Below are 14,908 nucleotides of genomic sequence, written 5' to 3'. Positions count from 1 at the left end.
TAATACGTGACACTGTTACACATGATAGACTGTAGGCAGAAAGCGTACCTGAATCGCACCACATCCTTACACAAAACTGGAGCTAAATTCACTGTTACCTTCCTGTAGGTCTTTCAAGTGCTACCCCTGCCGCCCCCCTGCAGCGCGGAGGGACTGGGACAAAGTGTGACAGCTACAGGAGGGCAAGTGGCATTCAGGTGCTGCAGGACGCTGCCTCCTGCAGAGCGAGCTGAACAAAAGCCCTCTGAGAGGTCACCAGTGTGTAAGTCACTGTACAACTAATTTAAGAGTACTGTTTTTTCTGTACAGTAGAAAAGGCTTGAGGTACCTCTACTGTTCCTGGTAGTTCTACTGTTTGAAAAGGACGACATTTTTCTCTCCTCCTTTGAAAAGCCACATGACAGAACTTTTGTGTCATCCCTTACTCTGAAGAATAGAGAGGATACAAAGGAAAACACATGATTCTTACAGCATAACACACACATACTGTAACATATCATATTATGGCATAACATAACATAGTCCTGGGCCACCAGCTCACGGGGTTGGCGCAGAGTCCTCCAGAGGACCCTGCTAACCTCCGCCAGTCTGCGATTTGGCTCGGTACGCTGCCTTCCCTACCTTTTGCTATCCCCCTAGCACTTTTTCTTGTCTTTCGGACCATTTCCTCTGACTTGCACCGGCAGAGGGCATGGGTTCCTCCTCCAGAACAGCACAACTTGGTTCCTGGCAAAAATCCCAGGACCCAGCCATATTAAGCACTGCCGGACCACACTCTTCCAGCAGGGTTTGCTCTAGATGTAATATTTATGCACATATATCCCTTGAAAGGCTTCCTTTTTCTCCCCTCTCCCTCTACAATGAACTGCTTTTCCTTGCCGTGTTACTAGCTGGAAGCCAGATGATCACTGAAGACTAAATTCGACACAGCAGAATTTCTCATCCGTGTTTATGGCTGACTCAGCTGATTCCTGTGGTCTGAATACACCACACTGTTGATGCTACGGGGCTGCTGGCAGCGGTTCAGGGTAGTGACTATTTCAGGATATAAAAATCAAAGTCACAAATACATGTTTTTATAAAAATATTATACATAATACCATACAGATGGCTGTACCACTTGAACCTTGCCTGCAGCAGTAACGATTAGGATCATCTCAAGACAGAGTCAGTGCAGGGTTTAGACAGATACAGAGAACTCTGATTATCGTACGTACCAGTATCCAGCCTAAGAAGGGATCTGCACCAAATGGGAAATCTGCTGACAGGCAAGTAAACATGTACAAAACCTCTTTTTCTTTTAATCATACTTCAGAAACTATTTAGACTCTTTGTATTTAATTGACTGGAAAGCTGTAATTTTTCCTTTCAGAACTATACACAATCTGACCAAATATAATAATTGTTACATTTCGGCATTTTGAGTGAGGCAAGAGTATGGAGAAACGAGGCACAACTCAGAAGCCGTACCACGCGTTCTGTGTTCTTTAAACACCTGAAAAGTAGTCCCAAGGAATTTGTTACTCAAATCCAATTAATTCTGTGGGAAATGCCTAAGTTACACTGTAACAACGATAACAGAATAACTGCCCATTGACTGGAGTTAATCATAACTGCTGCAGGAAAAAAATAAGTATTTTAAAATACGCATTTTAAACTCCACCAGAATTAAACAATTACCTAACATTGCAGATCAAAGAGGAAAGAAAATATGCTTCTTCCAAGGAGACATCCTCTTCACAGTTAGGAACAAACTTATTATCCTCCGATATCTTCAGAATCACATTTTTTCCTGCTTTTGATGATTTATACATCCGGAAATTTCTATTCTTTGTATAAACTCCTACAGGAAAACATGTATTACTTAACATAACAACACTGGGTCAGATTTAAGGTACTCCATACTCATAAATTAAACAATTTTCCTTAGGCCCAGCTACGGGTCTAAGGAACGGACAAAACCTATTAGTGACTTCAGCTCACACCCCATAGAAGAAATGCAATCAAGCAAGATGATGCACACACGTACATTTTTATGTTACAGAAGCATTAAGACAAACACCCAACACCTCTACTTAGGCATTTTAATCATTCTGACATGATCATCACCAGAAATTTCCCTTCAGCCTAAGAAACAGGTGCTTTCACATGAACTTTGTGAAATACAACTGACCCCAAAAAGCTGCACAATTATTTTAACCAGAAGGGCCTTCATCAAGCTTTCTCCTTTCTGTGAACCACACATCACTTGTCTGAAGCATGTATCAGGAAAATTTAATTCCAATCTCAAAAACAAACAAAAAAAATGAACAGGCATCTTAAACATGGCCTAATTAAGAATTTATTGAGGATGTGACGAGTATGTCACATAGCTTTCTATCACTGCAGCCTCATGACAGTAATTCAGTATTCCAGTTATTTTGATTTGAGCTTATCAGTTTTGAGGTAAAGTGTGTAACATAAATATTGAGGATGGTTAATTTTGGGGGACTACCATCAGATTCTTAAAAGGTGAGGCAGTAAATGATTTGCTTTTCTTTAACTTCTGTCCGTGAATATGCTCGAAGGATTTTTGAACAGTAGGTGCAAAGTAATCCTTCTGAAGAAGCAATGGAGAAGCCTTCCATAGTGCCAAATTTGGGATTATGTTTTAACAGATCAGATATACTGAAGTGGCCAGCAATAAAAGCGACGCTGAATTCCATGAGAAGAATTTGAAGGAACGGGGGTTCATCAGAGAAGGCTGAGAAAAACCCAAGATAAAGTCAGCAGCATACTCCATACATAACAGACTGCTGTACAAAAGCAAGCCAAGCTATTTTCGTTTCACTCAGACAAGGCACAAAGCAGTGAAACCAGACATGGGGATGGAGAAGGGTGGAACTTTCAAACTTTACTTTGACTATGGGTGTTGTGCTCCTGGAGATTTTTAACCTTTTAATACCGTGGGTAGGCTAAGACCAGCTGGGCCATGAAGTGCCCAACCCAAAAATTCTATTATTCTGTCATTAAAACCTAACAAATGCCATTCCAAACAGGGGAGGAAGGCTCAATTCATGCATATAGAACAATGCAGAAGGCCACGCCTGTAAGACATGTTCCATAACTGAGCAGCTTTAATTCAACTGAAATGACAAAAATGCAATATATGCTATTCTTTTCTAATCCAAATAGAAGCACTAAGTCCTTAGGAACAAAATTAGATTCTTGTGTGGCAAGAGTTTCTTCAAATAATTAAATCTAGTAATATAAGAAGTTTCGTGGATCAAGAATCTAAGGGTCCTTTGAAGTACAGCATTTATAATTGCGTTTTCAGCATGTATTGTATTTGGTTTAAATTCTGACCATAGGAACAACAATAAGAACACTGTTGTTCTTATTATCTGTAATCAAATATTAAGAAACGTCTCATTTCTCAACCTTTGCTGCATCCCAAAAAGCACTCTTATATTTACCTAGATCCACAAAAAGTTGCTTGTTGCCTTCTTTATCATTTACCATTAGAAAAGAAAAATCCAGATTTTGTCCCTGGTGTGATGTTTCCGTATCCTTCGTTTTGTGAGCAATGGCTGGCCAGCCTCTGGAAGCATCTTCAACAGCTGCGAGGTTTGTAAGAGAACCACCTAATCCAACTGCTTCTGTGGAACACTGGAAAACACAACCTGCTCCTTCTGGAATCACAGCAGCAGCTTTACTCTCCATTAACGTTATGGCTGGCTGCAAAATGGTTCTCACAAAGTTACCTTAAAAACAAACAAAAAAACCCCAAGAGCAGCTAACGTCATTTATGAGTCACAAAAGAACAATTCCTGTACAAACATTTTTCAAAACAGCCAAGAGGGAAGTGGTTAGTGTTCAGGTTTGGGTTTTTTTTTTTTCCACTTCTGGATTTTTTAAAAATATCTTTTGACCAGCCCAGTACAAAATGGTTCTAGTTAGTAACTAAGAATTTCTTGCTTGGCAAAAAATTTTACTAAACTATTTCTTGCTTGGCAAGAAATTTTACTAAACTATGTATTTTTTTTAACAAAACTGGAGAAAATAAACACTTGTGCATATATTAATTGTATCACACAGCCACAACCTTCCTCTTTGCAATTTTACTACTGAGAACAGAGAGAACTGAAAAGCAAGATGGCTGAGCAATGACCTCTGTAGAAATACAGACAACATAATGAAACTGAAGTGCATAGGCTGTCACTAGAATTTCCCAAACTAAATTCAAAGTCCCAGATGAAAGGGCAAAATTGAAATAGAAATCTTCAGTATCTTTCAAAAGAATTTCTCCTAGCCATCACACCACCTGTGCCACTGCAGTTATTAAAGCTTTTGACAGACTACATCTCAAGCTGCTGCGATGCATGGATGATCCTGACTTAATGATTAATATGAGGAAGAATTTTGCGCTGAAATTTCTGTGAACCTGAGTTTTCCACTAGAATGTCAGAAACTTAACAAGTTCAGTTTCAGCCTTCAGGCTAGCTTAGCAGGAGCATTTCTGCAGATGAACTAGGCTGTTAATAGTAAGGCTTACTCAAATGCTTAATGTAGGAACACTTGGTTAATGACAGTAGCATCAAGAACGAAGTAGTCGAGGTCCCTTGTAAAATGTAGTTTGATTTAATATTTCAAGTACCACTGAGTGAAACTCTTCGATACACAAGTAACGCATTCCTACAGCTTTGCTATTACACAGCTTATTTTTTTATCCTATCATAGGTAGTTTTTAATCATTTAGCTGAGTATTTTTGCAGTAGTTAATGACAGCATGTGATGACATTAATGAACTCAGATTTAGAATTCTGAAGAGCTTGTGATTGTCTGTTTCGCTGCTGCCTTACCTAATTTCACTTTCAGAATGATTGAAAAGGTTTACTTGCAGCTTCACAGTGTATTAACTGATTTAAGAGTTTGACCAGGGCTTACTCAAACAACAAATTACTTTTAAAAAAGTATTTAGTAATGGCTTCTCAAGCTCCCAGTATTGTAATTCAACTCCCACTGTACCTCCAGGCACTGCTAGATGGTAACCAAAGACAGACAGACAAAACCCATAGCCAAATTACACAGGACACTTAACTAATGAGCTAGAATAAGCAGTGGAAGCTTCTACTGAAAGAACGGACTAATGCGATTTAGTTATCAAGATCACAGGCTAAAATTGCTGTCATACCAAATTATTTATCATCCACGTGTTACTTAAAGAGTTTTATACTGGCAGAGGAGTTAAAGGCCATACTTCTGAACTACAAATTGCAGTAATCCCATTTAAGTCTTTGGGGTTTGCAGCCGTTACCGCAGTGTCACATAAGTGACTGCTCTGTGTCATGCTTGGGGCTGTCAGCCAATATTAAAAGCACTTGCTTATAACTTTGACAATCTGCTTAGCTTGCCATGTGAGCTACTACTCATAAAGTTTAGGGACACAGATTCCACTGCTCCTAAGAATGATGGGTAGTTCTTTTAGTGTTAAAAAAAACTGAAAAAAAGATTGGTTCTGAGAAACTGTATTGCCTCTCTGCGTTGGAGTAAGGATCTGAATTCTGGCTTGAAGTGATGTTTAGGCCATGGACCACATACATATATTAAAAATATCTGGGGGAATAAATTCTGTACATGCAGACAGGCCTACAAGACCTCTCCTTACAGTTTGCTCTACTTCTCCAGGTGTTCACGCTGACAAAACCTTTCACAGATGGTTGGTTCCTCAGAAGAGCACAAAACATGTTTCAACCCTACGCAACTTTGATCCAACAGCACATGTGTTCTTCCCATGAAATAAGCAGACAATTCAGAAAGAAAATCAGATTTTCTCTAATGCCATATGGGGCTAGAAAGAAGCCCAGCACCATGTCATTAATGATAGCATCACTGTGCTGTCATTAATTATGAAAAGCAAAGAGCCCATCTTCCTTGTGCTCTATACAATCCCCTACTAGGCCATACACAGTGCACCGTTAAGAAGCTACGTAGGAAATACTACATTTCTTTTTTTATACCACCTGTGTAAGCTTTACTCAAGACTGGAATGAGGGGAGCTGCAGAGCTAGAAAAAGAGGTAAGGATGAGAAAGGAAAAGGAAGACTGGGAACAAAGACAGTCAGACAGATAGTGACCAAGCTGACAGCAGAATGAAAGCAGGAACCTGAGTGGGACCAAAATTACGAACCAAACATCCTCAACTTTTCCTATTCTACTGCCAATGAAAACCCAGTAACAAAGAACACGATCTCTTGTAATCCTGCTGCTGTTGTCACAGTTACTCCTGAACACAAACAGTAGAGCTAAATGTCACAAAGCCAAATTTCATCCCTTCTAATAACGCCTGAGATTATTAATAGGGTACTATATAACTGCATTTCTGCTTCCGCTTCCGCACCCTGCGTGTTTGTTTTAAACAAAACCAGTCAGAAACAAAGGCTACAAAATCAAACAATCAAATATTAAGAACTTACAGAACCAAGGCTGCAGGTGCAATGTTAAATAACCCAAAGTTCTGCATTTGTAGGTTGATACAGATTTTAATTCCACCACTGGGGAAGCTGTTTTCCATCAGTTCCTGCTTCACTCAGACAAAACTCAGCTGATATTTTCTTGTGCCCTCATTGTTTCACGTATGTCTATAAGCCTGCTCTACTGCACACCATTCAGAATATATATAAAAGAAGAAATCATTAATTTCAACATTAACTTTTCTTAATGCTCACCACTAGTAACTCAGTGCTTCACAAACAGTATTTTAAAAGTATCTCAAAATACTTCTGTGAAGTGAGGAGATTATTAATACACTTATTTTAAAAATGGAGTCAAAATAACTCTGAACTGGCAATTCTTTGTGTTGGAGTTCCCCTATCCCATGAAATCCCAGCTTACATCAACAACTAAAATTGCTTTCAGCTTTCTCTTAATCATGTTTATGCACAGGTGGCTTGAAAACATCTTCGTCCTGCCTTTCTGACCCTCTGCTGAGCACAAACCAACTGTATTTAGAACCAATTATTGTAGCTGTAACTGTTAAGGCTAACACTAACTTGAAAATTAAGGCGTCATAGTCACTCTAAAAAAAATGTCGCATCAAAAGCTAGTCTTGGCAGTAGTGTTGTAAATAAAGCATACAGGCACAAAAAAAGTTACATTTTTGCAGACATAAATGCTAGTTATAGAAAAAGGAAGCAGAAGATGAGTTGAGAAATAACGAAGCTTAATGAAACAGAAACAGGTAGCCATTTCTGCTGGGAATACTTACTTGTTTCCACATATAATTCCATTAAAACAAAAATTCAAATGTGAGATGGCACTGTACAAAGTCAAAACCTCACATTTGTTTTCTAGATGTAAGAGAAAAGAACAGACTTACCAGCATTAATATTATCCTTAAATACAGCCTTTTGGAGTAGAAATATTAAGTGTCGACTAAATTTTTCATCAGTACTGGAATCTAAATCCAAGACATCTTTGGCTGAACAATTTACATCATAAAGTTCTTTTAATTTTTGGCTGACAAGCTGAAATTATAAACATTAAAAATGCTAGAGAAAACAGCACAATTAACAGTGGTATCTATAAAACCTATCACAAACGCACAGTCTACATATTTTTTTCTGATTTTTCTCATTTTGAGCATACAATTAATTAAATTCAAACTAATTCATAAGATAGCAAATTTTAACCAAATTTGACATAGACTTTATTTCCTGAAATAAGCAAGTCACTGAATACACTTAACAGTGATAAGCTGAGCAGCTTTTCAGTTTTTAAAGTTGAATTCTAATTTAGTAGCTTTATCTTCTGGGTTTTTTCCACCACAAAACAGTTGACACTGTGAAAATGTTTGCACTGCAGGCTTAACTAGAATGGAAGATAGAGGCTGTCATGATGTAAAGGGCTGGTATGCTAATTCACTGTTATGATTTAGCTAATTCATTGGTATGACCCAATGAACACTAACTAAGCAGAAAATATAAGATGTCTGGCTCTAAAATAGCTCTAAAAACCTTCCATAAGCTAAGCTTGTGATTACCCATGTTGAGACTGGGGCTTGGAACCTAAGGGTCTGGAAGCTTAGGGGGTTTTAGCATCTCAGATCCTCCACTCAGGAAATCCACAGTTCTCTTCTTAACCTGAAGAATCTAGTTTTCAGAACTGATCCGGCACTGCAGAAAATCCCTCCAGATTCTATATCAATTCTATATCAATGAAGGGTTCTTTACAAAGGAAGGAACACAATCACCTTTTTCTTTCTTTCCTTTCTAGCTAGGAACATTTAAGTGTCACAAGTCTCACAAATAAATGGCCACTCACAAAGAGATTCTATTGGAATAGAAGATATTCTTCTAAAAACCTGCTTTACTGCCCACCTCTGTCATACTGAATTTGCAGTGGAGCTCATTTTCCAACAAAATTTGCAATAAAAGGGAAATGTGCACTATTTAAGAAAATTGATAATTACCAAAGATATTTAACTGTAGGTACCAAATTGATATGTGCAGTCACCTGATGTTCTCTACATCATCATTTAACTCAACTATAATGAACTACCGTCTGAAAAGACCTCAAGTCAGGAGGGATCTGTCTAAGCCTTGATATACGATTGTGCCAGCTGGCAAAGGAAATTAACTGAGTAATGTCCGAATGGAACTTTTATTGATGCTACTATGAAGACTACTTAAACATTCCTTCAGTTTTACAGCTTTGAAATGGCACAGCACATAAAACAATCAGCAAGAGCAAACATTGTATCAGTAAACCTACAGTGGATATAAGCATTCCAACAACCATCACTCTCTATATTTCCATTTCACTTAAAGAAAACCTTTGCTTTAACTAAAACAATACTTTTTACTTCATTAGAAATAACCACTAGGTATACAATTATTTTTCATTTTACTACAGAATAATCAAGATGAAGTGGTAAATACTTTGCTTTCATATTAAATCATCAACAAATTCATATTAATCTACAACATGACTTTGCTCCAGTTTACCTCAATTAACTTTGCAACCATACTCTTGCCATCTGCATCAGGATTTGCTGGTTTGTAGAACTCCAAATCGAAATACAGTTTGCAAGCATCTTTTTCAGGAATTACTTCATAGCAATGCATAAGACTTGTTTTATAACCTTTACTAAAGAAAAACAAAAACAATTCACATCTCATGATAAACGTTATTCATACTTATCAGCTGCAAACAAGGATCCCACAAGTCCTAAATATTTTTCAATCACCCATATTAAAAAAGTAGCAGCCCTATAATGCTTTGAAAACTCTGTAACTAGTTTCAGCATCAAAACTAAAGTATTCTCCTCACGCCCCCACAAGTCTTACAATACATACTGTCAACAGAAATGCTATTGAGAATTTAAGGAGCAATGGAAACTACAGTAAAAAACTTAGTAAGTTATTGTTTATATGTCTTAAGCACTGAAAATGAGATTACGTAGACTTTTTTCCAACTAAACCAAAAATTAATCTCATTTTCAAATTAGGAAAAAAAAAAATCAAGCTTACTTTTCATATAAAAATCGGACCTTAAGTTTTCTTATACTTCATAACCAAATGTTTTATTATAAAAGAAAACATTGGGGAAAAGGGTTCAGCATATGATCAAATTGTCAATACTTGAAGCTACATTATGCAAATACAAAACCAGACATTTATACTAATGCCCATTTAAATTGATATATGACTAATAGAAATATGTTTGTGTCACTTGTTGGTATGATCTGCTGAGGAAAGCTGACAGCAAAAGTGAACCTACTGCTATTAGATTTAAGTAGACAGGTTTCTTAATCCACAGGGAGTAATGGCAGTCTGCAGCTCCAAAGAAAGCAGAAACCCACAACAGAATAGATTGGTTTGTCCTTAGGAAGATTTTCCCCATTGCCAAGATGAAACCTCAGGCAACCCATTACAGCTCTGTGCTAGTCAGAGCAGCACATGGCTGCTGAGAATAGCTCTCCGGTAAGAGCTACTACTAGATATAGCACACTGCTATCTTATGGTAAAATATAGGGTACCTTTTCAAATACTCACGTGTAATAAAACCAAAGTTCCTTATATGATGTCACAAGGTAAAACCTCTGTGCACTTTGTATGTCCTTTTCCAAGGCAAATACATGAACATCCTTTTTAAAATAAAAACATTGAAGTTTTTTAATTCAAAGAACCAGTTAAAGTCTTCAGAAGTTCCTATTTGACATTAATTTCTTTGGTCAAAGGTTAGTAAATACTAGAAAACTACTAGTAGATCACTTATCCCTTTTCAAGCTAAGTAGCATCTGTTTTTAATTAAGAGCAGTGTTCTGATTTCAGTTACACAAGTAAAAATTTGAAGCTTTTCTTTGCTGCGCATTAAAGTAAACTCTGTTTTCTCTGTAAAGGCTTCGTTCTTCTGATCAGTGGCAAGTGCACCTAACCAGAAGAGGAACAATGTCCTGAACGGAATAGCCTCATGGGCATGGTGGCAGCATATGGCTTTATAGCAAATATTTCGACTTTATATTGTTTATCCAGAAATGGAAATCTGAAAAGAAAACACAGAAATATCTACTGCTAAGCCAGCATGAGTGCACTTTGGAAAACAGACTGTCAGGATTACTTAAACACCTAAAACAGCATGAAGAAAAACACAGTACTTTCTTTAAAAACAACAATCAATCTGGAAAGTATTAAACTGAAACCAGAGGATACATTTTGCATAACATTTGGTTCATCACTTCTTATCATCTGAACTTGCTGCTCTGCTGCCATTGGAGAGTTATATTGTTATATTTTGTCTCTGCCTCCTGTTTATCTTCTTTATGTTCCTCAATCTTTTCCTTCTCTTTCTTCCTACTCAACTCTCACTACCTTCCCATTCTCCTGCCAACCCTGACAGCTTGCCCATCTGCAGAATAAGTAAATCTATCACTACAGTGTTACCAAAAAGCACTTTTACTGTTGGAGGTTAATATCACGTATCAATTCCTATGTTAGAACTAGTATTTCTTAAAGCTACCTCCAGTATAGCATGATCTCCTACAAAGACGAAAAATAAAATATCAAAACAACTTGCTGTTTCAGGATTGGGTAGAAAGAGTTTAAAAAAAAAAAAAAAGAAGAAGAAAAAAACCCTTGCAATCTGATAAAGATTTTACTGTCAACCAATCTTTTAAATGAAGTTCAACCTTGAAAGTACCTAACGAGCAGAAACATTCACCTAACAAATAATTTACCTCTTCGCAGGTTTTTGCATACTGGAAAGCTTCAGCCTGCCGACAAAATATTTTCCAAACAGAGGATGGCTCAGAAGGTTTGGACAGTTTTGGTCTATAAACTGGAGGAAGAGGGTTCCTTTCATAGTGAGATGCTAGTTCTTCCACTTTCTTCAGCCTTTCTTCCCATTTTCTCTTAATTTGTCCTAAAGCAATTACAAGTAGTCAAATCAATATCAATTTCTGTTTGTGACTGAATTGCAATATATCCTGTACTCATCACTGGTCTTGTTTTGTTGAGCGTACTTTATTTATTAACCGCGTGTAGCCAATATTCCAAATCAACACCCAACCTTGCTATGATACTGATTTTAACATTAAATCTTTCTACACAGTTTTGGAAGTAAATATCTTCATAGTCATTTTGGGTCTGGCCGAGCCCCGCAGCAGCCCTCAGTGCTGTGCTGGTGGCTAGAAAGGCGGTGACAACACAGCAGCGTTGCGATGCCGCTGAGCAGCGCTGGCACAGCATCACGGCTCTCTCCAACCTGCCCCCGCCTCACCTGTAGGCTGGGGGTGGGCAAGGTCTTGGCAGGGGACACAGCCAGGGCAGCTGACCCAGACTGACCGGTGGCATGTTCCATACCGTATGGCATCTGCTCAGATAGAGAAGCTGAGAGAAAGGAGAAGGAAGGGGGGGGGGGGGGGGGGGGGGTGGGGGGGGGTGGGGGGGGTGGGTGGCATTTGTTATTTACCACGTTGGTCTTCCAGAGCAACCGCTACGGGTACTGAAGGCCTGCTTCCCGGGAAGTGGCTAAACATCACCTGCTGACGGGAAGTAGAAAATAACATCTTTTGGTTTCTTTCGCTTCCCTGTGTGCAGCTTTTGCTATTGCTTCATTAAACTGCCTGTATCCTGACCCACATTTTTTTTTTCACCCATCTTATTTTCTCCCCCCTGTTCTGCTGAGAAGGGGAGTGATAGAGCTGCTTGGTGGACACCTACTGACCAGCCAAGGTCAACCCACCACAATAGTAATACTATCAAACTTAGTACTACCAAATATAAACACAACAGAATAGACACAATAAGGGAAGGCCTAGAAAGTTTCATTTTTGTTTACAGAATGATATTACATTCCTTCTCAAAAAGCATACAAACTGTGTTAACCGGCCAAACAATATCTGCAAGGAGTGTGAAAAAATACCCCTGTTATTTCTGCTTTATGGTTGGAGAGACAAACGAGATAATTCATTTGTATGGGTGCTTGACTTCCCGAGAAAAATTGAGATTTCAGTGACTCTAGTTCTAAGCTCTGTATCTGAAAGTAAAAGAACTCCACCGTTGACCTTTGCTATTGATCAGTAATACTTTCACCTGCTTTAAAATCTCCTGTACTTTCTTGCAAACTTAAGACAACAGTCTTATCTCTGTTCAAGAAACAGCACGTGATGCAGTAATGCTCGCTATCTTGCAACCTGTAAACTAGTTACATAAAGTAATCTGAATACTACAACGCAATGTAGTAAAGCATGAACACACATTAACACATGTATAATTATTTCTAAGTATAATTAACCTTTTTTCTGGGAAAATGCATTGTCCCCCTGAACACTGGCAAAATAGTAAAGAGCACTGCTAAGAAACTGTGAAACAGAGGAAGACGAGCAAGAAGTAACAAAGATGAAAGTGCATTATTTTTTTTCTGCCTGGTATAACCACTTTGTACTCCTAACCACCTCCCAATTGCAATGAAAGATGAAAGTTGAACTAACTATACTCAACAGTATTCAAATCTTTAACAAGCTGGATCTATAAGGTGAGTTTGAGTGTATTTAAATATTCTTGTGGGCCCCAAAGCCCGAATTTTGGATCCTCTGAATCCTCCTCCAAGTTTTCCACAGTAAAGGCTCCTGGACACTTGCATTTCTGCCCACGTACATCTGAGCCTGCCTTTGTTTCGACAGTTTAATGCCTTTGTCAATTCTAAATAACAATGTTTTTTCTCTTACAGGGTTCAAACATATTAACTTGGCAGTCTCCAGACCTGTGAATTTCCTCCACTCCCTTTCTTTTCATGCAATTAAGTTTCTTATTTAGGAATGAAAAATGAAAATACAGACAGCAATCAGCATTTCTCAGAAGTGCTAGCAGAACCCTCAGTTTCATTTTGATGCTGTTGTAAATTAATTGATACTGTAAAAATTGTAAAATAAGTTCATTTGGCTCTGTTGTAAATTAATTGGGTGCAAAAGACATTCCCTACGTGAGCACATTTTTACAAGCTGGCCATTAAAAAGGAGGGAAGTAAAGGAAAATTCCCACAGGTATCTACAAATTTTAAACTTCCTGCTTAGACCAGGACATACTTTTGCAGAAACACAGCTGGGAGGATATCTGAGCCTGGGAGAAGGCTGATGACCCTTACTTTAAACTGAAATCTATCACTGTTCTTGCAGCCCGCACACTCTTGGATTCTCAGCAGCCCAACACACCAGGTCTTTTCAAGGTAACTTCAGTTCCTGTATCAAATATACCAACACAACACATCTATTTAGAGCAGGTACAATTTACACTTACATACTAGGTGTAACTACAGACTAGCTTTCTGAGTTTACTGGGAAATTCCCACTTCATTTTCCTCCTTTCCGCCCCACCAGAAGTAAGAGGAGTACTTGGTTTTATTTTACTTGCCAGAAAGTGATTTTGTTACCAACATGTTTGCACTTGGGTGTTTTTGACTCAGCAGTATGAGCATGTGAAGACCCAGGGGGAAATACACTTCCTGGGAGATGACTTAAAGAACTTGCTATTTCATTTCCCCTTTTGATGGAAGACTACCTTTTTAGTGATGAGGACAGTGAAAATCTTGTAATTTTGTACCTTTGATGCCGAGGTTGGGGTTTTTTTGTTTGTTTTGTTTGTTGGTATTTGTTTGCATTATTGTTTGGTATTTGTATTACATATGTCCTTATATTTTAGTAAGCAAATAAACAAAAAGACCGCATGCTCAAAAATCTAGAACAATGACAACAAAACACACTACCTGCACCTACTGAAAAATGAAGCTTAGACATGTAAATCAATCGCTACTCCAAATAACACTACTACATTGGTTTCCTGGCTGGTGCGTATCATGTAGCATAGCTCCATGGCAGAATTCATGCTCCTCAACACTACTAAATTCATGACATTTTCTCCCAGCTATCGACTCAGCCTTAGAAGAACATATTAAATAACGATGCTAAATTTCTTAACATCAGTAAAAGTTAGCGCGGTTATCCTTATTTTGAGCTGAACCGTGGCATACCAACAAGCACTACTCACCTTCCCTCAACAATAACAATGAGCACCAAATTTTCATCTTGTGCTCCTAACAGAAGTAGCTTCTACGCTTAAGTTCTGAGGAATTTCATGCAACAGGCAGGATATTAGACCTGGTGATAAGACCTCAAAAAGCAGGCCCGTTGTGAGAAGCTGGAAAATGCAGTTTCTAATGTTAATCTTCGCTCTGCCTCTCGTTACCAAAGGTCGATAGACAAATGTGAAACTAACTGACCTGAAAGTTAATGATGGAGCCAAAAACAGGCCCAGCTGCAGCAAGGGGTTGTGCAAGGCGGGATGGCGGGGCGGCGGGATGGCGGGGCGGCAGCAGGCTGGTACGTTCAGGTTCAGACTGCACTTGCCCACCAGCTGTACCATTCCCAGGCTTT

The 14,908-nt window shown here is 38.4% G+C and overlaps 1 protein-coding gene across 8 annotated transcripts in view; it reads right to left on the bottom strand.

Moving 5' to 3' along the window:
* PRIMPOL (primase and DNA directed polymerase) overlaps nucleotides 1-14,908 on the bottom strand; it is an 18,340-nt gene extending 3,432 nt beyond the window's left edge. For 2 of the 8 annotated variants that reach the window (XM_080375418.1, XM_080375422.1), the window contains exons 1-10: nucleotides 14,755-14,908; nucleotides 13,624-13,717; nucleotides 11,950-12,022; nucleotides 11,216-11,400; nucleotides 10,035-10,126; nucleotides 8,985-9,126; nucleotides 7,358-7,505; nucleotides 3,456-3,743; nucleotides 1,681-1,843; nucleotides 329-426 (exon numbers count right to left, since the gene is read on the bottom strand). In XM_080375418.1, the coding sequence (XP_080231544.1) occupies nucleotides 329-426; nucleotides 1,681-1,843; nucleotides 3,456-3,743; nucleotides 7,358-7,505; nucleotides 8,985-9,126; nucleotides 10,035-10,126; nucleotides 11,216-11,400; nucleotides 11,950-12,016 (1,183 nt within the window). In that variant the 5' untranslated portion in view covers nucleotides 12,017-12,022; nucleotides 13,624-13,717; nucleotides 14,755-14,908. Of the gene's footprint in view, nucleotides 1-328; nucleotides 427-1,680; nucleotides 1,844-3,455; nucleotides 3,744-7,357; nucleotides 7,506-8,984; nucleotides 9,127-10,034; nucleotides 10,127-11,215; nucleotides 11,401-11,949; nucleotides 12,023-13,564; nucleotides 13,718-14,754 lie in introns of those variants that run through there. The other 6 variants (XM_080375417.1, XM_080375419.1, XM_080375416.1 and 3 more) reach the window with 6 other exon arrangements.

This window comes from Falco punctatus, assembly GCF_963210335.1.
Source record: "Falco punctatus genome assembly, chromosome: 1".
Lineage (NCBI taxonomy): Eukaryota > Metazoa > Chordata > Aves > Falconiformes > Falconidae > Falco > Falco punctatus.
This window is presented reverse-complemented; position numbering and strand designations above follow the sequence as displayed.